The sequence below is a fragment of the Octopus bimaculoides genome, chromosome 1 (assembly GCF_046866305.1).
Source record: "Octopus bimaculoides isolate indiv1 chromosome 1, ASM4686630v1, whole genome shotgun sequence".
In the NCBI taxonomy this organism is placed as follows: domain Eukaryota; kingdom Metazoa; phylum Mollusca; class Cephalopoda; order Octopoda; family Octopodidae; genus Octopus; species Octopus bimaculoides.
Window position 1 is genome coordinate 95,760,108 of NC_142928.1, and position 26,417 is coordinate 95,786,524.

At 35.7% G+C, this 26,417-nt stretch overlaps 1 protein-coding gene across 8 annotated transcripts in view; it reads left to right on the forward strand.

Annotated features, from left to right (window-relative positions):
* LOC106873157 (uncharacterized) overlaps positions 1 to 21,099 on the forward strand; it is a 137,394-nt gene extending 116,295 nt beyond the window's left edge. For 4 of the 8 annotated variants that reach the window (XM_089354233.1, XM_089354245.1, XM_089354252.1 and 1 more), the window contains 5 exons: positions 9,346 to 9,441; positions 10,009 to 10,225; positions 18,467 to 18,803; positions 19,911 to 19,997; positions 20,112 to 21,099. In XM_089354233.1, coding sequence (XP_089210359.1) covers positions 9,346 to 9,441; positions 10,009 to 10,225; positions 18,467 to 18,803; positions 19,911 to 19,997; positions 20,112 to 21,079 — 1,705 coding nt within the window. In that variant the 3' untranslated portion in view covers positions 21,080 to 21,099. The remainder of the gene's footprint in view (positions 1 to 9,345; positions 9,442 to 10,008; positions 10,226 to 18,466; positions 18,804 to 19,910; positions 19,998 to 20,111) is intronic. The other 4 variants (XM_089354238.1, XM_089354258.1, XM_089354265.1 and 1 more) reach the window with 1 other exon arrangement.
* The last annotated feature ends 5,318 nt before the right edge of the window (positions 21,100 to 26,417 follow it).

Sequence of the window (26,417 nt, forward strand, 5' to 3'; positions counted from 1 at the left end):
GTGTTCCCACTCCTATTTAGCTTCTTGTACTTTGAGAGACTACTCTCACCCCTCTTTCTTTCCAATTCCACCCTGGTTACTCCCACTCATTCTTCTGTAAGATGAGTGGCCATATAGCACTTCCACTGCAAAAAAAACCATTTCATATTTTAATTCTTAATTTCCTAGCATAAAACAGCACACTTAATCAAACAAGATCTTAATCTTGTGATCCACATGGCAACTTCAGTAATGCTTTTACCATGAAGAAAAAAAACAGCATTGAGTAGGCATGTGTGTATGATGTATATATATGTGTGTGTTTAGATTATATGTATGTATACGGATGTGTGTGTATATGACAATTGTTACTATTGTCATTATTTATAAATGATTGCAATGAAACATAATTTAGGCAGATGTAGTTGGCCCACTCTCAAATGTCTGTTTACATCTACGTAATAAGGATTACAGAAGCTTTTTATAAAATACTACATTGTTTTTGTTTGAATTGCCTATGCGATATCTACATGATAGTCACATGAATCTTTATCTTATATCATTGAACCCCTTGCAAAAGTTCTAACTTCCTTTATTTTAATCTAGCTTTATTTAGTTTTGTTTCTCAGTTTTTCTACGTTAATGTTCTCTACTGTATTTTTAAAAGGAGGCGTCTCGTAACTTTTTATTTTAATGCGGGTAATGCACTTGCCTCTTTTACTTGTTTCAGTCATTTGACTGCGGCCATGCTGGAGCACTGCCTTTAGTTGAGCAAATCGACCCCAGGACTTATTCTTTGCAAGCCTAGTACTTATTCTATCGGTCACTTTTGCTGAACCGCTAAGTTACGGGGACTTAAACACACCAGCATCGGTTGTCAAGCAATGTTGGGGGGGGGGGGACAAACACAGGCACACAAGCACACACACACACATATATATGTATATATACATATATACGACAGGCTTCTTTCAGTTTCCGTCTACCAAATCCACTTACAAGGCTTTGGTCAGCCCAAGGCTATAGTAGAAGACATTTGCCCAAGGTGCCACGCAGTGGAACTGAACCCGGAACCATGTGGTTGGTAAGCAAGCTAACACTTTGTTGTCTTGGGTTGTTTTGAAAAGTATCCCTTGTCGTACAGGATTTTATAGTATGTGTGTAAAATATGTAGTTGGTAGGTGCGTATGACGCACAACAGTCTGAATGTTGTGCTGTATGTAAATATTTGTTAGTGGGTGGTTGCATTAGCGTAGCTAGGTAGGTGAGCTGTAGACAATGTGTTTTTCGTGGTGTCCGGGAGCAGCAAACAGAAGGTCCACGCCGAGCGGCACACACTCTGGCTACGTTAGTGAATGGTTGTATATAACATAAAGGTGTCTTTATATAGTGTATAGTCTAAAAAGTATGAATTTGTTTTAGTTACGTGTGCACGTTTTCTCACAGGCACACACACATTCACACCTGTTATTTTTTCTGAAGGTCTTTTGTTTTTCATGATGATATGGGTTGAACACCTTCAAAACATCTCAACAGCTAGCACACAAGCAAAAAAGCACTGGCGTACTTTTTGTTTGACATCTTGTGTTTATATATTTATTTTTGCTTGATATGGTTTTTCTGACTAAATATCCTTCCTATTGTGTACTTCCCAGCTTGAACAAGTTATTCTTTCATTTGTCATTTGACTGCAGCCATGCTGGAGCACCACTTTTAGTTAAACAAATCGAAACCTGGATTTATTCTTTGTAAGCCTAGTACTTATTCTATCGGTCTCCTTAGCCAAACCGCTAAGTTACAGGGACCTAAACACACCAACATCAGTTGTCAAGCAATGGTGGAGGAACAAACACAGACATATGCAAATTATATATATATATACATATATATATACATACGACAGGCTTCCTTCAGTTTCCGTCTACCAAATCCACTCACAAGGCTTTGGTCGGCCCAAGGCTGCAGTAGAAGACATTTGCCTACACTGCCACGGAACCATGTGGTTGAGAAACAAGCTTCCTACCACACAGCCAAGCTTATGTTTTTTCATCAAGTCACTTGAATCTGAGGGAGGTTTTCTGCGGCAGGACTCAAGTGCTGCCCCTCCTATCAGTTATTCAGAGTCCCAACCTTTCCTCAGTAGTTTTACCTTTGCAATGTGCATGTCCCCGTCATATGTCCCATTTTGTCTTCCCTCCTCCCAGTAAGATGCCTTCTCTATCATTTACCCCGTTGCAGTGTGTGTGTGTGTGTGTGTGCATGAAGATGAAGCTGTTGTTACAAGAGGAAATCAACTCCCACACCATTTAAAAACTTTGAAGGATTGATTTGAAGTGTCTTTCAGCCAATCGCATTCTAAGCAGGGGATGGTGGTCGTGGTGGTGGTCGTGGTTATCATCCCCAACCCTTTGTCTTGTATTGTCCTAAATGCTTTCCAGGCCCTTGCATTATTGTTGTTTCAAGCCAAAGTACTTCAGTTGTGGTTGAAGGTTAGCTTTTCGTGATTGTCGTGTTTGTTTACATTTCGTTCTTGTTGAAGTATTTTCAATGTATCTCTGACGTAGCTGTTTTCTATTAGTCAGACAGTGTGTTGGCGTTTAAGTAGGCTGGTGAAGCCGGAGTGGGTTGGTTTATGTGTTGGTCATTGGAGTCTGATGACCAGTATATATTATGTACTACACTTTGTTTTATCGACCCGCCCCACAAGTGTTATTTTTGGACTAGGGAAGGTAGAGCTCAAATTAAATTACCACATGTCATTTTATGTCTGTACTTCCTGTAGGTAATTTTTATATACGTAGTTATACATCTTTAAATTTCCAACGGAGTTAACCAGAAATTTTTACTTATATAAATATGCGTTCATTGATTTAGTAATGTGACGCAGTACCTATAGCTGTTTTTTCTTTTCTTTTTTTTTTTGTGCCTTCCTAGAAGAGTAGTTAGTAGTTTGACTTCCTAATTGAATGACGTTTCTTTGTATGCTAAAGTCCTAGTGTTTCACCTTAAATTAGTAGCAAATCTGATAGGTTTTATCACTGATATATTTCCTGTTGCTTTTATTAAATGATTGAATCATTAGAGTATAGGTTATTGTTCTGTTCGTCGCTTTAAGAGTTGTTTCATAATTCTCCTCTGTTGCACAAAATACTAACATTGGATTTTTCACGTGCCCGGAGAGGTGGGGTGGGTATTTATTTATATTTTAATATTGTCTTGTTGTTTGAGATGGTTCGGTATTTCTTAATACTGTTGGTACATAATGTTTTGAGTAAGCATAGCTTAATGCCTAAGGTTTATTGGTAGTTGATAAATAAAAAGCTGTAGATAAAACAGTTGAAAGAAATATATATATATATATATGTATATATATATATATATATATATTGATCAAAAATGTTAGTATACTAGGTGATGAGTTGTTAAGCATCCCTGTTCACAGCGGCTCAGTATTTTTGTGGTTTTTCTTTATGCAAATGCCAGAGAGAGAAACAGAGAAAGCTCATGTCTGTTTCTCTATTAGTAGCAGCTTTTTTTCCTTTTAATCTGTTATTTATTTCCTGTTCTATCCAAAACACTGACGACAGGAAGGCTGTCTTAGTTTCAGCAGCGCCTCCTCCCTTCCTCTCCCTCTCTCTCTCTCTCTTCCTCTCACTCTCTCTCTCTCTCTGTGAGACTACCTTATAATTTTTACTTGCCAAGAGAAACACAGATAAATGATAATGTATGATTATTAAGTATAGCAGTCAAATTTAAAAACAGGGTTTATCAAACATTTTGATATTTTTTCTTTATCTTTTTTGGAGTTGTCATTTGATATTGTTCATTTTGACCTCTATAGACAAGGTGGGACTCCTGAACTTGGTTGGATACGCTTTTGTTATGTAGTCTGGATTTAGTATTCGATGAAAAAACAAAAAAAACAAAAAACTAAGGATTAGATGAACTGGAGTGGAGGAGAGTCTAGCAATGTGGATAATGAGTGCGAGTGTGACAGATATGATTGTATATAAAACCAAGCAGTCTGCTATTTATAGTTATTGCAGCTGTGATAATTTGAAATATGTTCACTGGTATCAAACTTTGCTATAGCTTATTTGTTCAAGGTTCACTTGCTCTACTCTGCTTGCCTCACTCTGCCTATTCCTGAAATATAAGCAGTGATTTACAACTTTTTTTGTTTTTTAAGTAACCTTCTAACTGGATTATTTGGGGGATTAATTAGCAGAGATAGTCATTCGAAATTTAACCCTTTGCCTGTCCCGTCCTGTGTATCACATGTGATTCACATACTTTCCTATCGTCCATGTATCATATATATGATACATATTCCTCATTTTCTTTTTTTTTTTTTTTCAATCACCAGAGTAACTTAGGACTTTCGAAAGGAAAGCACCAGGTTTCATAGTCTGTTTTGGTTTGGTTTCTACAGCAGGATGCCTTTCCTAAAAAATGAGGGTTTTTTTAAGGGATGAATAGTCATGAAGTCTGGAAAAAATTTCGTGACAATGCTTGCTACTTGCTGTGGAATCTCATAACAAAACCTAATAATAGAATGAATTCAGATGTAAAGTATAAATTGGAAATTCATCATCATCATCGTTTAACGTCCGCTTTCCATGCTAGCATGGGTTGGACGATTTGACTGAGGACTGGCAAGCCAGAAGGCTGCACCAGGCTCCAATCTGATCTGGCAGAGTTTCTACAGCTGGATGCCCTTCCAAACGCCATCCACTCCGAGAGTGTAGTGGGTGCTTTTACGTGCCACCGGCACGAAAGCCAGTCAGGTGGTACTGGCAATGGCCACGCTCAAAATGGTGTATTTTAAGTGCCACCTGCACAGGAGCCAGTCCAGCAGCACTGGCAACGATTTCGCTCGAATGTCTTTACACGTGCCACTGGCACAAGTGCCAGGAAGGCGCCGCTGGGCATAGGTGCCATCACAATTTCGCTTTCACTTGCCCCAACAGGTCTTCACAAGCTGAGTTTCATGTACAATGAAGGCGGCAACATTGGCATGGGTGCCAGTCGTCAAATTTAGTTCGATTTCGATTGCCTCAACAGGTCTTCGCAAGCGGAATTTAGTGTTCAATGAAGGAAATTGACCTAATAATTTGAGTCAAAATTTTCCTAAATCATCTTCCTCATTCTAGAATGGAAAAATAAATGCTGAACTAAACATGAAATATCACTATTAACATTCACATTTCCACACTCGTATGCATCAGACGATTTGAGGCAGATTCTTCTACAGCAAGTTGCTCTTCCTGTTGCCAACCCTCACCTGTGTCCAGGTAAGGTGATATTTTCCACAGAAGACTGGAAATGAACAGCATCACTTGTATGACGTTGATGCTCATTTACAGCCATCTCATGATATCAAGACAAGGGTACACACAAATACACACACCTATGTATGTATACATGCATATGATGGGTTTCTTTCAGTTTCTGCCTACCAAATCCACTCACAAGGTTTTAGTCAGCATGGGGTAGAGTAGAAGTCACTTGCACAAGGTGCCACTGTGTGGCACATGGTTAAAAAGTGAGCTTCTTAAACAAGCAGCAAGCTTATACCTAAATAAACCTGAAATAAGTGTGTGGAAACACTGTATTACTGATGTTTTATTTTTTTTTTTTTTTTCAATAGTGGTCATCAGTGATTGACTTCATTTCATTCACATTTCTGCTCAAGAAAGTCTGTTCTCTTGTGCCAATTTAGAAAATAATACTTATTACAGGCAGGGGTAGTAGAGTGGCCAAATTAGCAGAGCTTTGAGAAAGTGTCTTACGATGTTCAACAGTTTCATCCTTCTCTATATTCTAAGTTCAAATATTGGTAAAGTGCTGGTGTTCAGTCAAATGTGTGGCTTGTTGACATCATTAAATGGCAGAAATAGATAAAATATTCAGTTAAATTAGAATGTTTTCCATTACTCCAGAACCAATAAAATAAGACCCACTTGTGCGTTGGAGTTTGTTCAAGCTACATTGTCTTTGCTTTGTAAATTTGTCATTTTGTGTCAACATTTAGAAACTATAATTTTTTTGGTATAGCTACTTGACCTTTTGGCTAAGATTAAAGGTTGATGTTATTGAAATCCCACCAATCTTGTCTTTGCTTGTTGTCATCTCTCTGGGATTGATAAATAAACAAGAAAAACAGATCAGTGAGAAACTGAATTGATTCAATAGACTTAACCCTTTTGTTACCATATTTCTGTTGAAACACACTGTTATTATTAAGCTGGTGTTTGGGACATGAGATTTTAATAGAAGGTTTTAAAAGTTAAAGATCATTGTTACTGCTTATGAGTTTGTGTGATTATTATGTTTTGCTTCTTGAGTACTAGGAAATTGTTTTTCTAGATTAGCTCTTTCACAACATTACTCATTCTTCTCCCTGCAGATTCTTGATTTAATATATATTGAGAGAATTATATTGCAAATTGTCTTGTGTATTGAGTTCAGTTAAATGTTAGAAGAGTCATATTGATAACTTGTGAAAAGTCTACTTATTGTACTTTGTGTCAACATTTAGAAACTATAATTTTTGGGGCACAGTATTTTTTTTTAGGCGCTGGAGTGGCTGTGTGGTAAGTAGCTTGCTTACCAACCACATGGTTCTGGGTTCAGTCTCACTGCGTGGCACCTTGGGCAAGTGTCTTCTACTATAGCCTTGGGCTGACCAAAGCCTTGTGAGTGGATTTGGTAGACGGAAACTGAAAGAAGCCCGTCGTATATATGTATATATATATATGTGTGTGTGTGTATATGTTTGTGTGTCTGTATTTGTCCCCCTAACTTCGCTTGACAACCGATGGTGGTGTGTTTACGTCCCCGTAACTTAGCGGTTCGGCAAAAAGAGACTGATAGAATAAGTACTAGGCTTGCAAAGAATAAGTCCTGGGGTCGATTTGCTCGACTAAAGGCGGTGCCCCAGCATGACCGCAGTCAAATGACTGAAACAAGTAAAAGAGTATCCCTCTAATACAATATCAACTAGCAAATCTCACCCAGTAACTCCAATACTCTCCTTCCTTTTCACTCTAGCTCATGCCTTCCCAAGTGATATAGGATCCCAAGGGTAAATAACACTGTCTAAAGGCTCAGTAAAATCCTATGGATCAACAGTGGGAACTACAAAGTTCATTGATCAAAAAAGTTAATTTTAAATGGTTAATCATATATAAAAGAAAGTTGATCAAGTTTCTGTTCTTCAAATCACATATGGGCAACCTTGGGCATACAGCAGTGTTTTATGAAGACTGCTGCCAAAATAAACAATTTATTCAAAATACTTACAGAATGTAGATTTTATAATTTATAACTAAAAGAGAGCAAGTTGAGTAATGTTAATTTCTTTATGTATATATAATAGTTTATTCCACTCTAATATAAACATGTTTATGAATTTTTAACTTTGGACCATACAAATGTTTTAATAAGCTATAAAACGCTCTCTCTCCTTTCCCTAAGTAAATATCAAATGCCAAATACATTTTAGAGAAATGATACATATAAGAATAAGTGCTTTTATATTATAGCTTTGTTAGGTTGTGTACAGTAGGTAATATATTCCTCAAGTATCTTCAAACACTTGTTTTTTTAGACATGCAGTCTTAAATGATTACACACACTCACACACAGCTAGCAAAACATTTCATTCTGTTCTCATAGTATTTGCTTTGAGATGGACATGATCATAAAATATGTTGCAGGTCAGTCAAATTGCATGAATTTGTTGGCCACCTTTTCACCTTATCTTTGTGGGGAAAAACATGCCTAAATATTTATATCATCATCATCATCATCATTCAGCATCCGTTTTCCATGCAAGCATGGGTAGGACGGTTGGCAGGAGCCAGCCAGGTAGAAGACTACCCCAAGCTACTGAGTCTGTTTTGACAGGGTTTTTACCAAAACAGATACAGTAACTTGGGGTAGTCTTCCACCTGGCCACTTCCTGTCAACTGTCTTATCCATGGGGGACTGCAGATTTAGTTGGTAGCAAAGTTTCTCTTACAACACTTAATGCAGGCTGTAATGAAATATATGTTAGTAGGGTTGTATAGTTTTAATTTTGTAAAAGAAAATGTTGAATTCAAACCTGAACATATTTCATTGAGCTGTGCAGTAACATTGCATTAGTCTATAAAGAGAAGTCATTGTGTGTGTGTGTGTGTGTGTGTGTGTGTATATATATATATATATATATATATATATATATATATATATATACACACACACAGTTATCCTTCATCATATTGCTGTTCACCTATTGCGGTTTATTATTTAAGCTTATGTTGATTTCTCTGTGGTGGTGTTTTGTATTTATAATAAAATAAATATATACAAATTATAAAAATAAATGAGTCACAATCTCTTTGCTAGTTTCAGAAAATTATTCACCTTAAAAATTGATTTAGTGTATGGCTAATTTATCAAATTCGGGTTACTTTTCTTCTCTATAACTACTTGTTACTATTGAAGATATTTGTAAAGACATTGAATTCTGACAATCCTGTCAATTTGAGAGTCTCGTATAGTGGTTACAATGTAGTAATTTTTTCTTGTAAGTTAAAAAAGAAAACATTCAATCATGTCATACTATACTACCTAAAAGGTTGAGCTATTTCTGCCAATGGTGCCTACTGAGTGTCTTGTCCAAATAGAAAGTTCTGGTGGAAACATAGAGATTATCATCCTTTAATTTGAGTTTTGTTGAAATAAGAAATGATCATTGTTTTAACTTCTACTTTCCTATACTGACATTGGTTAGATCAATCTTGTGGAAGATTTTCTATGGCCAAATGTTCTTCCTTGTCAACTCTCACTTGTTTCCAAGCAAGATAGTATTTACCCTCACTCTCTGAACAGCAAACAGCTCAATAACCAGACATATTTTCATTGAAGTCTATAAACAAATGACACTGTGTTCAGTAACTCTGTTTTTAATCAGTGTGTATATGTCACAAGAAAAGGAGTCTACACATGTGCACACAATGAGCTTCTTAAAGATTCTGTCTACTCACAAGGCATTGGTCAACTTGCAGCTGTTGTAAAGACATAAGCCACTGATGTCATGCAGTGGAGATGGTTTCAAACTGTATTCTATTGTTTTGCTTATTAGATATATTGTTAAATATTTTATAATAAACATCATTTTAGATGAAAATTGTTCCCATATATTTCATTGATAAAGGCTTATGTAATTTTTAGAATTATTGTTTTAGAACTTTCATGTTTTTGAAGAGATGGTGTGGCAAGGAAATTTATAGTAGTCAGCTGTTTGTTCTCCACAGTAATTTATATAGTATGTTCAGATAGCTCGGATTTTTTTGATTTTTATTATGTTTTTTTTAGGAGACACCTGAGCCTTTCCAATGTTCGCCAACTTAGATTGATACAGCAGTTGGTTTCTTCTTCTATGATGTTTCTTGTAGATAGTTGCTTTCCAAGGTAAATGTACTTCTTAACCTTCACCTTCTGCTCTCTATGTATCCGTCACTCAATATATTTGCAGTCATTGGTCTTATTTCCCACTAGTCTTTTTTCAAGCAACAGTGTTACTTATAATCAAAATTATTCATACGCTTCACTGCTGCCATCTTAATGGAACTCTGTCTCTTCTTTAAGAGATGGAGTTTTGAATCCTTTTGTCAACTTTTAGTGCCATCTGATAGTTAGGTAAGGTGTGTGTATTGGTAATGACATTTAACTTAGTGAATAATTTGGTTATCTTTTGTATTCTGAGTTGAGTACTTAGACTTCTTTACAATAAAGATTTTTTTTTTAAACCATTTTGTGTAATAAAACTAACACTATTAAATTTCAGCATCCTCATCACTAAAATGTTTTGTTTTTTTTTGTTTACTCCTTGCTGGTAGTAAACATTTAAAACTTTTTTCAACTTTCTGCAACTTCTCCATTCTCTGTGCTTTTTAATATTCCCATTATAGTAAAAAATGAATTTGTAAGTGCACTTGCATATCTCTAAGTTTGAAAGCAATTATTTTCTTTTCTTAGGTTACCATCTAATGTAGACCAAGAAAGGTGTTGTGGGGAGGACTCTGGTGTTATATTTGATGATCACTCAGATGAAGAAGACAGTAGTCACTTAACTTCATCCTCAGCTATTGGAGCTTGCTGTGGTTCAACCTCTTGCACAGAAGGTACTAAGTTTGAAGATGATTGTCGCATCCATCATATCTTAGATCACAATTCCTATCACCCACGACACAAGGTAAGAAATGTATTACTTCTCATTACTTAGAATCTACACAGAAACTGAGTTTACTGATTATGTTTTACATATTAGTTAGCAAGTGGATTATTATAGATCACGCTTTGTCTTGAGGATAACAACATGGAGATTATAATCTTGGTGTTTCTCAGGTTACAAGCACTTTTTGAAACACTCTAGAAAGAAAAGACAATTTTAATTTGTTTCAGGAATTTATTAAGTGTTTATATATATATATCACCTTAGTACTATAGGATTGTACAGCTGTTTTAATATCAGGAAACATGTTGGACTGATTGGTATCAATTAATTGTCTATAATCTATGCCAAAGCTTTTATTTTTAATTACACATAATTATCATTGATTATGTTTACACCAAACATTGATACATCAAACATCCTGCCAGTTTCATACACCACTCTTCCACACTTATTACTTAAAAGAAGTACACATCATGATCCCTTCCATTTATTTGCTAGAACCACCATCTGTCTGGAATTTTCTTCACACTTTATTTTTGCCTTTTCTCTAACCTGTGAGTCAAAGCTCTAATCTCTTTCATGTATATTCCCATATTTCTAATGAAATTCCTCCTTCTCCTCAGACTAATTTTTAAAAATACTACATATGTACTTAGCACCATATGATCAATAAATGATATTGCATGCTTCCAGAAAACATTGTAATATATGCCTGAATGTTTTATATAGTGTCCATTTATTTTTTCCTTAATAAAAATTTATGTTCAGTCCCAGCAGCATAAGTGAAATAGAACTGCACACAGACAAGTCTGTTTTCCAGTCATATGTAATATGTACTTGCTTTATTATTTGTCATTGTCTGAAAGCTGTGTAGTCAATAAACTATGAAACATCTATTCTCAATGCTCTATCATTTATATAACCAGTTGAAGATTTTATTTCTCCTCCTACTGCTTCTGTGAAGGAGGCTATATAAGCTTGGCCTTGGGCCATCTGCCTACTACAACTAATTTCAGTACATATCTAAGTGCTCTAGCTGCTGCTAAATGCGTGAAGTGTTTGAAGACTACATCTGTCATCTTCACTGCTAGCAGTCAGTATACAGTATATACAACAAATGGTTAAAGTGTCCGTTAGTGATGATTATCACTTCTGTTTACTAAAAGTTGCTGTCCAGCTCTTGCTACTGCTGACCAGTGCATCATCATTTAACTCCTAGCTTATTTAATGTGTTCATTTGGACCTCTACGTTATATATGTCCTGCATGGGTAAGTTCACTTGCTCAATGTCAGAAAATGAACTTTATGTTGAAATCTTGTTTTAACTGTGCTTGTTCATTTAGTATTGGAATTTGATCTTTCTTTTTTTCTGTTCCTTTCTTGCTCTCTGTCTTTCTCTCCTTCATTCTCTGTTTCACTCACTTTCTCACTCTTTATTTTACTTTCTGTCCGTTACTCTCTGTTTCACTTTTCTTCTCCTTATCTCTCTCTCTCACTGCTTTCCCTCCCTTTTTCTCATCTTCCTTATCTCCTCTCTTCATTTTTCTTGTTTCCCTCTCTCCCTCTCCCCTTCTCACTCTCATTTACTTCTCTTTTATTTGTTCTCACTTGCTTTTGTGTTCTGCACTGTCACTCCTCCTTCCTCCCTCCCTTCCTCATATTTTTTTTTTTCAATTTATCATGGACATTTTTCTCTATTTTAATTTAAGATGAATTGACAGCACTCTAGAAATGTCATTATCTATTGCTGATAGTATCCTCCATAATTACACTCTCTTCTATTAAATACCTAAATCTGTTTACAGATGTAAAGGTCAGCTGAAGATTCATAAACGTGCATGGAAATAACTACATGCCACCTTAATACATGTTCATGTTGAGGTAAAGTCTCTAGGTTTAATTTAACTGAAACAATTCTGTTACAAAACTGTTTATCATGTTATTGTTTTTTAAAAATTGATATTATAATCATTGATCCATTAGATTATTAACTTGCAAGCTCACTTGCTATACTGTGCTGGGAAAGCGTTTAGAGAATTGATTTGCTTCTTGCAAGATGTATGAACATGACTAATGATAACTAATCAACCAACTTTATTAATCCTCTCAAATATATAATATGAAACTATGTTTAACTTCAATCCTTTGTTATTTCGAAAGCATGCAAACTTAAATCATAAACCATTTAATCACGCAATTAACCCTCACTCTCTGAAAATACTGGCCTTGTGCCAAAATTTGAAATCATTATTATTACTATTATTTTAATACTATTTACTATGATATTATTAACCAGTCTGTAAGGGTGGCACTGATAGTAACACACTGAGCAGTAATTAATTTCATTAATTAATGACCAAGTTCAATTCCTGCCTGTCAGCATCAACATTACATTGTATCCCACCATTAGTTTGCAGGAAATATTTGCTGTATACATTTCTGTATACAGCAAATATTACTGCAGCTGCTCCAACACATCATCTGTGTATGTTTCTGTCTGTAGGTACAAATTTTATTATGCAATAGAAATTTATACAAAGCCAAGGGGTCACCAACTGACTGGAATACACCAAAGTCCAAGTTTCTGTAGTGGGCAAGGATGACAACAACACAGCTTCTCATTTAGTATACAGGACTATTGTGGATGTAGGTATGGTTAATGGTTGAGAAGTTTGTTTTACAATTAAGTTCTTGGTTCAATCCCACAGCATGGTATCTTTAGCAAGTGTCTAAGATGGAAACTGTGTTTAGATGGAAACTGTATCAAAGCCCATTGGATGGACAGTACTGTAAATCAAAAGTCGAGACTTGTCTCACACATTTACACAGTTACATGTATACCCTAATTCTCCAAATGAAACAGGGTCATTTACGTGTTAATTTAATGAGTTATGAATTTATTTAATTTACCAATGAATGTTATTTTGCAACAAATTGGCAGGATCCATTTTACCGACCGTTCTGCTATTGACTTTATATATTACATCGTCAGTTGGAAGACTTAATATAAAAGTTTAAGTGTATTTGAGGAAGAAAAAGAAAATACTAACTGGACAAGGCTTTTTTTTTTTTCTTTTTTGAAAGATTTGATATGTTAGATATGAGTTCTAATATTTTTAATTTTTCATGAAGAAACTGCAAGAAAATATCGTTTCCTTGCAATGAACATTGGGTAATTACTACTCGTAATCTCTTTTGCTGAAAGATGTGTATGAGGAAGGCAGAATAAAAGAAAACCTTTCACACTTTCTTCACCATATACCTCTCTTATCCCATCTAGATTCTCCACACGAGCTAAGGAGCTTCTTTGTGGTTGTTTGTCCTGTTAGTAATAGCAGCTAATTTTTCCTCAAATCCCATACTAGTTTAAAAAAGGAAGACGACATTGTACAGTGTGATCTTAGATATACTAAAAGGTGGGATGGTCACAGTAGGATCAGCAGTGACCTGGGACTAAATGACACTCTCCGCATGACATGCAACCCAAATTTGGAGTCTGATGTTATGTTCCACATAGATAACATAAATAGATGTAGAAAATAATATTCCCAGTTACTGTTGCTGGAAGATTATTTTTCTATCTACTTGTATTCCTTTATCACTGAACTTTCCAAATTGCATCTACATTATGGACATTAACCAGTGATTTTCTTTCATCATCTTCATTTTAATGTCCTATTATTCCATACTTGCATGGATTGGATAGGGTCTATTGAGGCAGATTTTCTACAGTTGGATACCCTTTTTGTTGCCTAACCTCACCTGTTTCCAAGGAAGGTAATATTTCTCCATGGCCAGACATGTTCCTGCAGAATATTGGGAATGAATGACACTGTTTGTATAACTGTGATATTCATTTTATAATTATTGCACAATATCAACGCAAGGAGACACAAACATACATGCACTTTCTCTCTCTCAAACACATGCGCACACACACACAATATACATCAGTACATACACTATAAATGTATGTGTGTGTATATATGTATAAAGAGAGATATGATGGGCTTCTTTAAGTTTTCATCTTCCAAATCCACTCAAGGCTTTGGTTGGTCCGGGGTTGTAATAAAAGATACTTGCCCAAGTTGTTACACAGTGGGACTGAGCCTGAAACCATGTGATTGGGAGAGAAACTTCTTACCATACAGCCACATCAATGCTTATAGCCATGCCATGTTAATTCTGTTCTGAGACTTTAAAGCCTATTATTCTTTCTTGGGTTATCTCATTCCACTCACAAACCAAATGAAACTTTTCCTACTCTAAAGAAATATACCTGCTCATACCAGACTCCTCATATACCTAATCAATTCTCAAGCACTCAAATTTAGCTTTTCACTTATTGTAACATGCTTTATCCATCTCTCTGGACTTTACATCATCATCATTACTCTCAAGCTTTCCTGTTCAATATGTCAGTTTATTAGCACTTTAATGCAGATTACTCTTAACAAGTTTTAAGTTTAACATCATTAAATCTCTCAATATACAACAAATATAATTCTCCATGTGTTCAATTAATCCCTCACTCTTTCAAGTATTGTAAATGTTTCATCTTAAATACTTTCCCGATAAATACAACATCCCTATACAAAATGATAAAAATAATTTTAAAAATTGGCTTCAAAAGATGGGAGAATACTTAGGTAAGCTAATAGTCTTTAGTCACTCTCTGAAATTGTCACAAGATAGATAAGAAAGCAAACAATGCACTACCAAACACATCTTCAGCTGTTCTGCTACCAAAACAATATTTTCCCTACTTAGTTGCCCTTCTGTTTCAATATCAACATAGAGAAATCAACATAAAATTTGTTATACAGTAATCCCTCGACTATTGAAGGTGTTATGTTCCAAACTCCACCGCGATAGGTGAAAATCCATGAAGTAGAAAGAGTACTGTATATTTTTTATTATTTTTATAACTTGTATATATTTATTTTATTATAAATGCAAAACACATTTGCCTCCCAAGTTTCGTTTTCCATACAGTATGTGCATTTTTTTGTTTACTCATCTATGGTACAGTACACTACGTACTGTACTGTATTTTTATTTATTAACCCTTTCGTTACTGTATTTATTTTGAGATGCTCTGTGTTACTTTAAATATAACAAAGAATTTAGTAAAATATCTTGGTTATCATTCAGCTAGTGTTAGGAACATAAATTGTGATTTAGGTTTGGTGGAAGATTTTAATTGAAAACTTATGAAAACAAGACATTTGTATTCAGAACAAGGGTTGGTAATGAAAGGGTTAATTTATTAATTTTTAGGTGTGAAAATACTTATTTTGTCACAGAAATAATTATCTAAAAAAATATAAATACCTATCAGCTGCAGAAACCTACGATATACTGAGGAGCTGCGATATAAATTCACATATATTAGCCAGAACAATATGTGATGTACTGAGGGCACGATAGGTAAACCGTGATATGGCGAGTCATTACTGTGTTTCTGCTTCTTGTCACCAATGGACTTTTGTCAAAATGTTCATAACTTAAGTTATCCTTTAAGTTCAGATCTTTTTTACTACTGTCAAGCAGTACATGATAAAATTAGCTCTTTTAACCATTTCATCTTTATCCTTTCTGACTTTCTGCCAGTCCATTAGGGAATTACTTTTGTATTTGGGATTCTGACCAACTATTGACTACTACATACCAATTTTTTCTCCACTGGGTTATAGCTCTATTTGGAGTGATGCACGAGTCAATTAATGGTATCAGAAGATATCTTCCTTGAGTTATAATCTGCCATTACAGGCTCAGTTTTGCAATTTCTTCCCCTCTAGTACTGCAAATATAACTTTCTATTTTGTATAAATTGTCAACTTCAACACTGATGAAAGCCATGCAATGTTTCACTATCCTCTAACAGTTAACATTTCATATGTGCCATATTATCCCTGTTAACTCTTTTCAGCCTAAGGTGCATGGTTTTGTTCCATTTGGCTGTACTTTTCTCGGGCACAACAATAAAATGCTATAAAACTGTTTTTTATAGATAAAATTCAGAGTTGTATAATTTTTGCTTTATCATTTTCAGTTGGGTCCATAAATTTTTATTACACTTATCGTTACCACTATATGTTCAGCCAATGTTCATCATAGAACTTTCCCTCTTTATATAAAGTTTTGTCTATTATCTATGCTGATAGGTTTTCTGGTATATTCTTTGTATTATTGTCAAGTAATAGTAAAGACATTTGGATATTTTGATATAAGATAGGCAAATAAATTTCTTTGAAATTAAATCACATACATAAAAATTATTTCATCTACCATAATATAAAATACCTACATTAATATTCAAATAGTTCTGTAAAGTGGTGATTGTATGATATATATTTTCAACAAATTTACATTCTGTTTTGCATTAATATGTCTGTGTTGTACAAACTAAAGCTTACTTAACATTAAAATAATTTTCTTGACCATAGGAGTGATTCCCTAGTAATGCATAACTTGTGCACCTTCTGATTATCATTAACTGTCTTCAAATATCTCAAAGGAAGCGGTTTTCTCACAGTGAATGTTTTATCCCAGCCTATTATTGTTACAAGTGTTATACATTTTTAATGAGCTTTATAACTGAAATATAGTTTTATTGTTTTTCTTCAGCAATAATTGTTTTCATAATATTTGGATTTTAAACACTTTTTCATAAAATTGCATTTGTAATTTTGAAAGTGTACATGCAATTATGCTTATTATCTTTCAAAAGATATTTACATAAATATATTGTGTATATTATCGGCAGTTACTTTGAAACTTTTACATTATAGTAACATTAAAATATAATCCTTCCACAATTAAGTCACAGATCAAGGAAAAAGTTCTTTGCTATAAACATGGAGGTTATCGTACAAATATTTCACTGTGTAACCAACATGTACATGTCTATATAAATCAAAACATGCAGAAGCTTCACAGTTGGTTCTTTGGATAATCCTAAATGGAATGTTAGAATTTAAAGGAAAGCTATACTCTCTTATAGAGCAGGTACATCTGATTTAATCTTAATGTGCAACTGATGCACTTTTCAGTTGTCTTTTTGTTTCAAAAAGTACCATTCAGTATTATAATTAAAGTTGGTATCTGTAATAGATTACCTAAGAAGTAACAAAATTAGATTAGTAACTGCAGCAATATTCATTTTGTTTTTATTTCTGACATTTATCAGTTTATTTTTTCTGTGAATTACAGTAATTTTCTTATCTGACTAATTGCTTTGTTCAGTCTATTATTATAGGTTTATGCTGTTTACATCTATTGGTGGATGTTTATTATATCTACTTGTTAATAATTAATTTATTAATACTGAGGTAGTCGATAGCTTCCGCTATCTGGGCGACCAAGTTAGTAGTGGGGGTGGGTGCGCTGAAAGTGTAGCTGCTAGAATAAGAATAGCCTGGGCAAAGTTTAGAGAGCTCTTACCCCTGCTGGCGACAAAGGGACTCTCACTCAGAGTAAAAGGCAGACTGTATGACGCATGCGTACGAACAACCATGCTACATGGCAGTGAAACATGGGCTGTAACTGCTGAGGACATACGTAAGCTCGCAAGGAATGAAGCCAGTATGCTCCGTTGGATGTGTAATGTCAATGTGAATACCCGTCAGAGTGTAAGTATCTTGAGAGAAAAGCTGAACATTAGAAGCATCAGTTGTGGCGTGCAAGAGAGACGATTGCGCTGGTATGGACATGTGGTGAGAATGGAGGAGGATAGCTGCGTGAAAAAGTGCCACACCCTAACGTAAAAGCACCCACTACACTCTCTGAGTGGTTGGCGTTAGGAAGGGCATCCAGCTGTAGAAACTCTGCCAAATCAGACTGGAGCCTGGTGTTGCCATCCGGTTTCACCAGTCCTCAGTCAAATCGTCCAACCCATGCTAGCATGGAAAGCGGACGTTAAACGATGATGATGATGAGTAATTCAAAGTTATTTCACATTTTGAAATATAGTGTTTTTTATGTAGAAACAAAGGAATGAGTAGTCTATATGATGTAGGGTTTATATTTATTTTGAATCAGTTGATGATTCAGCTCTTTGCTATTTAGTTGCATTGATTCACACAGCCTCAAAATGAGTGTATGTATGCATACACTGTTTTATTTCTCTTTATTAATTTGTTTTTCAAAATGGATGTATCATACTTTATTGATATATTTTAATGTTTCTCTGACTAATAATTTTAGTAATGATATTGTTTCATTTTTTTTTTCTTTTCTTTTCATTTGTGCTTTCAGTGGTCCAAGCTTCAAAAGAACTCTGCTGCTTCAAGGCAGTCAAATTATGCAATTTTTCACCAGGAACTTTGTACACAACTGGAAAAGTTGTGTTCTAATCATTCCCCTTGTAAAGATGATGGCAGAGAGGAAGTTGAAATTGAAGAAGACAGAATTATCACTCAGCAGGCAGTTGTAGAATCCTCCGAAGCTGGCCAAACTGAGAAATTTTTGAAGAACCTGAACGATGAAACAGATGATGTTCCCAGGAACTACCTCCTCGCAACTCCCAAACAGCTTCAGAACTGCTCTGCTGAAGTTTCTGGTGAGGAGGGAGAAAAATGGGAACAGCTGAACAGTAAGTATTGTTGCATGAGATGTGTGAAATCTATAGTCATTTTGCTGTTTATTAGGGCTATGATGGTCTAGTTCCATATTTAGTTTAAATGATAACACTAGAATATCTTTATTCTTAAAATCATATAATTGGTTTCTTTGCTTTTGCTCATGTGATTAAAGCATCATTGTTTTAATGTCTGCTTTTCCATGCTTGCATGGGTTAGATGGAGTTTATTGAGGCAGATTTTCTATGATCAGATGCCCTCCCTATCACCAACCCTCTTCTGTGTCCTATTTTGGCACAGTTTCTACATCTTGTTGCTCCTCTTAACACCAATCTCTTTACAGAGTGCCTTGGATGCATTAAAGATTGTCTTGTCCCCTGCAAAACTAGAGAGTTCTTGTTCCCTTTGCTCTGCATTATCTCTGTTCTTTTAAATGTAACTGAACAAGTGATGATTGAGGAGGAAGTGAGTGTTGCATGTGTGAATGTGATAGGAGTGAGAGAGAGAGAAATGAGAGAGAAACAGTATTAGCTATGTATTGATTGATGATAAAGAAATTGAATAGAAAAATATGAGCTGTGTGATGGGATGGCCATAAGGTTGGGTGATGGTAAAAGAGAGTGAGTGAGGGATAGCTATAGAGATGGGCTGTATTGAGTGAAAGTGGTAGATGTCAATGAAGGGTTTACTAAGGTGGAGTGATTATTACAAAAGGTAGTGATAGTATGAAGTGGACAAGAAGTAGTGTTAGTGAGATGAAAGAGAGGTAATGAAATAAAAGGGTGACTGGAGAATTTGAATAGGAACAGATCAAATCAAATACCATGCCTTAATAGGAAAGCTGCTCATAGTAAATAGGGAAGAGAAGTTAATGAAGAGCATAATATATAGAGATCTGACAAGAGTATAACTGGTGAGATATTTCTTCTCAATCTTCTACAGATTGTTATATGAACATTTCCATGAACAGCCATTCTTAAACCTCTCTTTTGTCAACTTGGTTCATGTATCATTCTTAAAGCCCCCAAACCCACATGAAATACCCATGTTTATCTTAACTATTGTGTGCTTCATTTTAAACTTACATGATTTATTAGTAAGTTGGTTTTTTTTTTTTTTAGTTTCAACAAAATCCTGTGAAAATGCTGAAAATGACATGGAATATACCAAAGATTCTTTAGGTTTTCGCTACAAGCCTCCCCTTCCTGGTAAATATGTTACTATTTATTTTGGCTGCTAATTTTATTGCCTGTATTTAATTTATTAATTTTAAAACTCTAATAAAGCTAGTAGTAATAATAATATTAATTATTCTATTGCAGAAGAGAGGTGTTTCTCACCGTCTCCTGTTGTGGCTGGAGAAACTATTGCTGAGAAAACTTTACCATGGAGGTGTTCTGAAAAAGTTACAGAGGTAAACCCTGAACAGGATGAAGAAGAAACACTTCAAACTTTGGCTGAAACTAGTTTACCATGGAAACGACAGTCAGTCCGAGAACCTCTGGCTGGTAGGTTGGTTATGAACGTTGGTGAAGATGAACCTCAGGCTGCTGAGTTTCCATCTTGGGTGAACAACCTCCTATATCATCGCCTTAAAGAGACTGGTTCACCATACCTATCACCTGAGGATACTCTGACTATGGGTCAAAACAATCTAGCTAGACCTTCTATCTTTTCAGTTTTCCCAAACAAACAGAGTCATGAAGAAGAAGCAGCTAAAAGTCCTTCTTTCTTGCCAGCTCATTCTGCTGCTGAACAAGAATCACAGCAGGTTTCTTTACCTCCTCCTTGGGAAAGCCATAATGGCACTGAGTGTGAACCACTCACCTCTCCACATGCTACCAACACCAATATTGGTGACAAAGTGTGCAGTACAGAATCAATGCATCGCCTGCAACCGCCCACTCATCACATCATCATACCCCTAACCCCTGGAAATACAAATGAAAGCATCTCAGATTTGGAGTCTGCTCCTGCTGTTGATCGTGCAGCGCTACGATCTCCAGCTTCTGCTCCCAATTTCCCGACCCACTGGCAAATGTTACACCCCAATCTGCGTGACCGTAGACATTCCACATCACTCACAGAAGAGCAAGTGTATGAAGAAGATTGCTTGCAACGCGTGCAGAACTGGTTGGACAATGTAGAACCTGGCTACAACCCGGTTGATCTCGATTATTTGGAGCCTGATGCTGAACCATTTTTTTTACTTCATGGAACTGACGATGACTTGGATGAAACTTACGATGCTGACTTGGAAGATGAGTGTTTGGAGGAGACTATTGTCTAACAATAAAATTCTATACTAATCTTGCTGTGTTTTTATTTTATCCTGACCCCTGTTCAATTTCTTACTCTATTTGGACCCTCACCTTCCCTTTATCAGTCTCTGAATGATAGTAAATTTATAACAGTTAGGGTTCCTAAATGTTTTTATTGTAAATTTACGGTAATTACAGTGGCTTTCAGGTGAAAGCATTCAACTTGTCGTTACTTTGATCGTTAAGACATATAATTTTGACTGATTGAGTTTTCACTTGGGAGTCATCATCATCATCGTCATCGTCGTTTAACGTCCACTTTCCATGCTGGCATGGGTTAGACGGTTTGACTGAGGACTGGTGAGCCAGAAGGCTGCACCAGTCTCAATCTGAACTCGCAAAGTTTCTGCAGCTGGATGCCCTTCCTAATGCCAACCACTCTGTGTGTGTGTGTGTGTGTGTGTGCGCGTGTGGTTATGAATAAGATGAATAGCTTGCGTGAAAATAAAAATATTCCTTTTTTTTTTTTTTTTTAATTTAAGATTCATTAATTCAAATTACATTTATGTGTAGTGGCAAATTAATATATCTAAATATATGATATCTCATTAGTTTCAATAACATGCTGGGGTTTGTTCAATTAATTATATTTCTTCCTACAAGTACTGTGCTTGTGTCATTGTAAGAAGTATAATATGGATATATGTTATACTCTAGCCATTTGTAGTTACCATCTTAGATGCTGTGGTTGTAAAAAAGCTCCATGCAGTACACTGGAGGCAAGATAGTTCCGTGCTGACATCAGGCAACCTCACTGAATATTGATGTCATCCATTCTTTGGTTGATGATTATTATTATTAAGGTGGTGAGCTGGCAGAATCATTAGCACATGGGCAAAATGCTTTGCAGTATTTCATCTGCTGCTACATTCTGAGTTCAAATTCTGCCAAGGTCAACTTTGCCTTCCATCCTTTCGGGGTCAGTAAATTAAGTACCAGTGAAACACTAGGGTCAATGTAATCGACTCATCCCATCCCCAAAATGGGTGCCCTTGTGGCAAAATTTGAAACCATTATTACTATTATTATTGTTTTTTCTTTTTTTTTTTTTGTGTGGTGATAAGAGGGATCTGGCTATAAAAAAGAATTGCTTCAATAATTAATTTGCTCATGTTCAACTTAAAAAGCAAAAGAAACAACCTAAGTTGATTTTGGTAAGATGAATATAAACCATCTACATATCAGAATAGTTTATTTCTTACATATTTCTCTTTTCTACACTGACATCACCAAAGACTTCTTTATTATTTTTTTTTTCTTGTCTCGTTACTTCTTTGGTTATGACAATTGTTAATTTACTGTCCAGACTTCTTTTAATAGTAATGAAGTCTCATACAGTATCAAAACAGTTTAATTTATGTACTATTTCAGGTGCCTTGTTTTTACACATACACACACACACACACACACAGAGAGAGAGAGAACAGTTATGTGTGTATTTGTTCATTTAATGTCTATTTTTCCTTGCAAGCCTGAGTTGGATGGAGACTAATGTGAAGCAGTAGGATTCTACAGCTTACTCTTCCTGTCGCCAACCCTTGCTTGCTTTTCTTTATATATTATATGTGTACATATGAATTTCCTAACAGTATTTGATATTTCATCACGTATATGTAAAATCAGATGTTCACCATATTTTACCATTGCTATCACATAATTCAGTAACCATTACTTAAAATTGTTTGCTAAAAATCCATAAGAGAATACAATTTGGCAACATGAAACTTAAAGAATAGCATTAATTTTTTTCTTTTTGTTTTTTCTACTATATGAAAATAAGTATTATGTAACACTATTTTGCCTTTGTCTGGAATTAGAAGAAAAAATTAATGGTATCTAGTGGATCACAGTTTCAGTTTGTTCAATCTCAAGTATTTTGGATTTAGTCAGAATCATGCATGTTTTCATATTAAGGTGAACACAGCTGTTGTGAATTAAGCATCTTGATCATTTTACAGCATGATAACTGAAAAAAGAACAATTCTCCTATAATTAATCTTATTATAGGGTTTGTTAAATATTTATAGAGCAGTATATTTTCTGTATACTTTAACATTACTACTTTGAAAGATTTCTTCTTTCGTGAAGATATCCAAAGATGATGGTTGCATTTAAATTCAATTTTAAATGGTTTATTGCACACCAGCCATCACATAAAGTATGGAATTAGAACTAGAATCCAGTTAGATTCTGCAAGAAGCCTGAGAAACTCTGATCTTTTGTGAAGAACTAGATTTTCTCAGGTCCTAAGGAGTTAAATTTAGCAATGCTTCTACTGCTTACAGTAGCATGTTCCTATCACATGGAACCTATTTATGGCTAGATTAAACCATTTGAGATTTGAGTGTTTTGATTACGGACACAGCATCATAAAATAAAACACTGAACACATAGTTACTTGTCTGATAGTTATAAAAGCAAGGCACTTAACATAAGCTGCTATGCTGAAAATGAGCATTTGTGTTTCTAGGTGGTTGTGTGGAATGTCTTTAAAACATGGATTCGATTCAATGTACAGATGGGCCAATGAAAGTACTATTCTTACTTCCGCTGACGTATTTATTAAGTGAAATTTGGCAGCTCTAGTTAAATAGCTTAAATATATTCATGCCTTTGCAACAAACAACAGGTATATATATATATATATATATGTATATATTTCGAATGTTCAAAGAAATTTACCTTGGTTTGAAATGAATCATTTATTGTACTTTTAAGATTGCTAACCACTGACAATGAGTAATATGTGTGTGTGTGTAAAATACATTGACGTGCAAGCACAAATAATGAACTTATTGCTTTTGTTTACTGTCCCACAAAGAAGATGCAAATAGAAGGCTGTCAAACGATTAATAGAGAGTGACAGTGAATGTATTTAGGAGAATGCGTTTATCTCACAGACTGAGAAACAGTAAATGCAAACTCTGTTTTGCTGTAAATTTTGTGATAAAATAATTAAAACATTTTAATCTTTCTACAATTGTAATATTTTTGTAAATATAGCATCATTTGTAATTAAATTTCTGTGATTAATGTTTAGCAGTTTAGTGCTACCTGATCTTATTGGTTTCCCACCACCAACTTTATCTATGGAAGGATATCGATGACAATCGAGAGTGCACATTATCACATACTTCTGTTCTTTAAGTGAAGGAGCAATGGCCCAGTGGTTAGGGCAGCAGACTCGCGGTTTCAATTCCCAGACCGGGTGTTGTGAGTGTTTATTGAGCGAAAACACCTAAAGCTCCACGAAGCTCCGGCAGGGGATGGTGGCGAACTCTGCTGTACTCTTTCACCACAGCTTTCTCTCACTCTTACTCCCTGTTTCTGTTGTGCCTTTAGTTCAAAGGGTCAGCCTTATCACACTGTATCACGCTGAATATCCCCGAGAACTACGTTAAGGGTACACGTGTCTGTGGAGTGCTCAGCCACTTGCACGTTAATTTCACGAGCAGGCTGTTCTGTTGATCGGATCAACTGGTCCCCTCGACGTCGTAAGCGACGGAGTGCCAACAACAACAACTGTTCTTTAAATACTTGCATTGTTGAATGTTAAGATTAAATTTTTTTAAATAATATAATCATCATTCCCCGTTATCTTTGCCTGCGGTAGATGTGCACCAACATGAAATGCCTCGTGAGCTTTATGAGCCATACTTTTCTGTGCTGGCTTATGGCATGTTGGGAAAAGGTGCTAATTTTGGAGTTTTCCTTCTCCTAGATTGATTGCTTTCACCATACCTAAGGAGCCTCAGTTTGCTTGAACAAAAATCTATTTAATAGGTGGGACCTTGACAGATACTACTATTCCTGGTCAGAACAGACCTAGGATTAATGGTAATTAAAGGGTGACTTCATGCTCTCCTGAACTGGAACCTTACCACCGGTTGCAGTTTAATGTCATGTCCAGGACAATACAAATGAAAAGTCATGAAGTTGGCCACTATTCAGAAACAAGGGTTAAAAAAGTAAATACACCACAAGCAGTTCAAGCCACATGAGCTCAAAACTAACCTGCTTTGAAGAAAATGCCATACATTACTAATGTTGCTGGTGAGCACAAAGATGTTCATCGCCCTTATATAGATGCTACAGTTAGGATGCTGTGTGCGCCACGAATCTAGTATTGAAATGGGACATGGGAATGATCAACAGAAAAGAAAAACATGGAAATCCTCTCATCAGCCTGAGCAACCAGAATCAGCATAGTTTCAGTGTGTTTAAAGTACAAGGACTTTAAATTCCATAGTACTGCTCTGGTTACACCAGTAATGCTAAATATCTCTGAGGTGATGGATGTTTAAGGACAATGTGGAAGATAACATAGAAGTGAGATGGAAGACTGCAGGCATACATCTTATATGTGTGCGATAGCCTTTAGACGAGGTGTGGAATAAATTTTCCTCTCATACAGGAGAGAACATTCGACTTCAACAGAATTTTCAATAGAGAAGGCTAAATGTAATTGGAGAATTTGGAATTTGGCTCACCAGTGATGGTTGTAGCGTTTAGAGGAATTGGAAAGAAAGTGTGAAAGAGTAGGTATAAAATGAGATGGGGACAAAAAGTAAGATCGAGGGTTCAGGGGAAAAATTTGAGAGGGAAAGCGAGAGAAATATATGGCAGCAGAAGCAAGAAAGAAAAGATCGGGGAGGAGAATACAGACTGGTCAGAAAGAGGTGGAGGGACATTAATAGATGCATGAGAGATTAGGTTGTTGTGTATACCATGAATCTAGTGAAATGTGTTACATTTCGATTTCCGTCACATATATATATATAGAGAGAGAGGGGGGGGGGGTATAAGTGTGTATGTGTTGGATGCACGAAAGTATTCAGTTGTTTAAAAATGAAGTAATCCAATAATGAAACTTTGCATTGTCAATTGTATCTTTTGTTCGGGCTAACGACAATAAATCTATAGGAACCCATATTCACCAGTTGAGCTAACCGAACATTTTTGACAGCCCTTATATATATATATATCATCATCATCATCATCATCGTTTAACGTCCGCTTTCCATGCTAACATGGGTTGGACGATTTGACTGAGGACTGGTGAAACCGGATGGCAACACCAGGCTCCAATCTAATTTGGCAGAGTTTCTACAGCTGGATGCCCTTCCTAACGCCAACCACTCAGAGTGTAGTGGGTGCTTTTACGTGTCACCCGCACGAAAACGGCCACGCTCGAAATGGTGTCTTTTATGTGCCACCCGCACAAGAGCCAGTCCAGGGGCACTTCCGACGGTTAACTTGCCGTTACATTTACAAATGATTGATCTCGGCCTTTTGGCTAAGATCAAA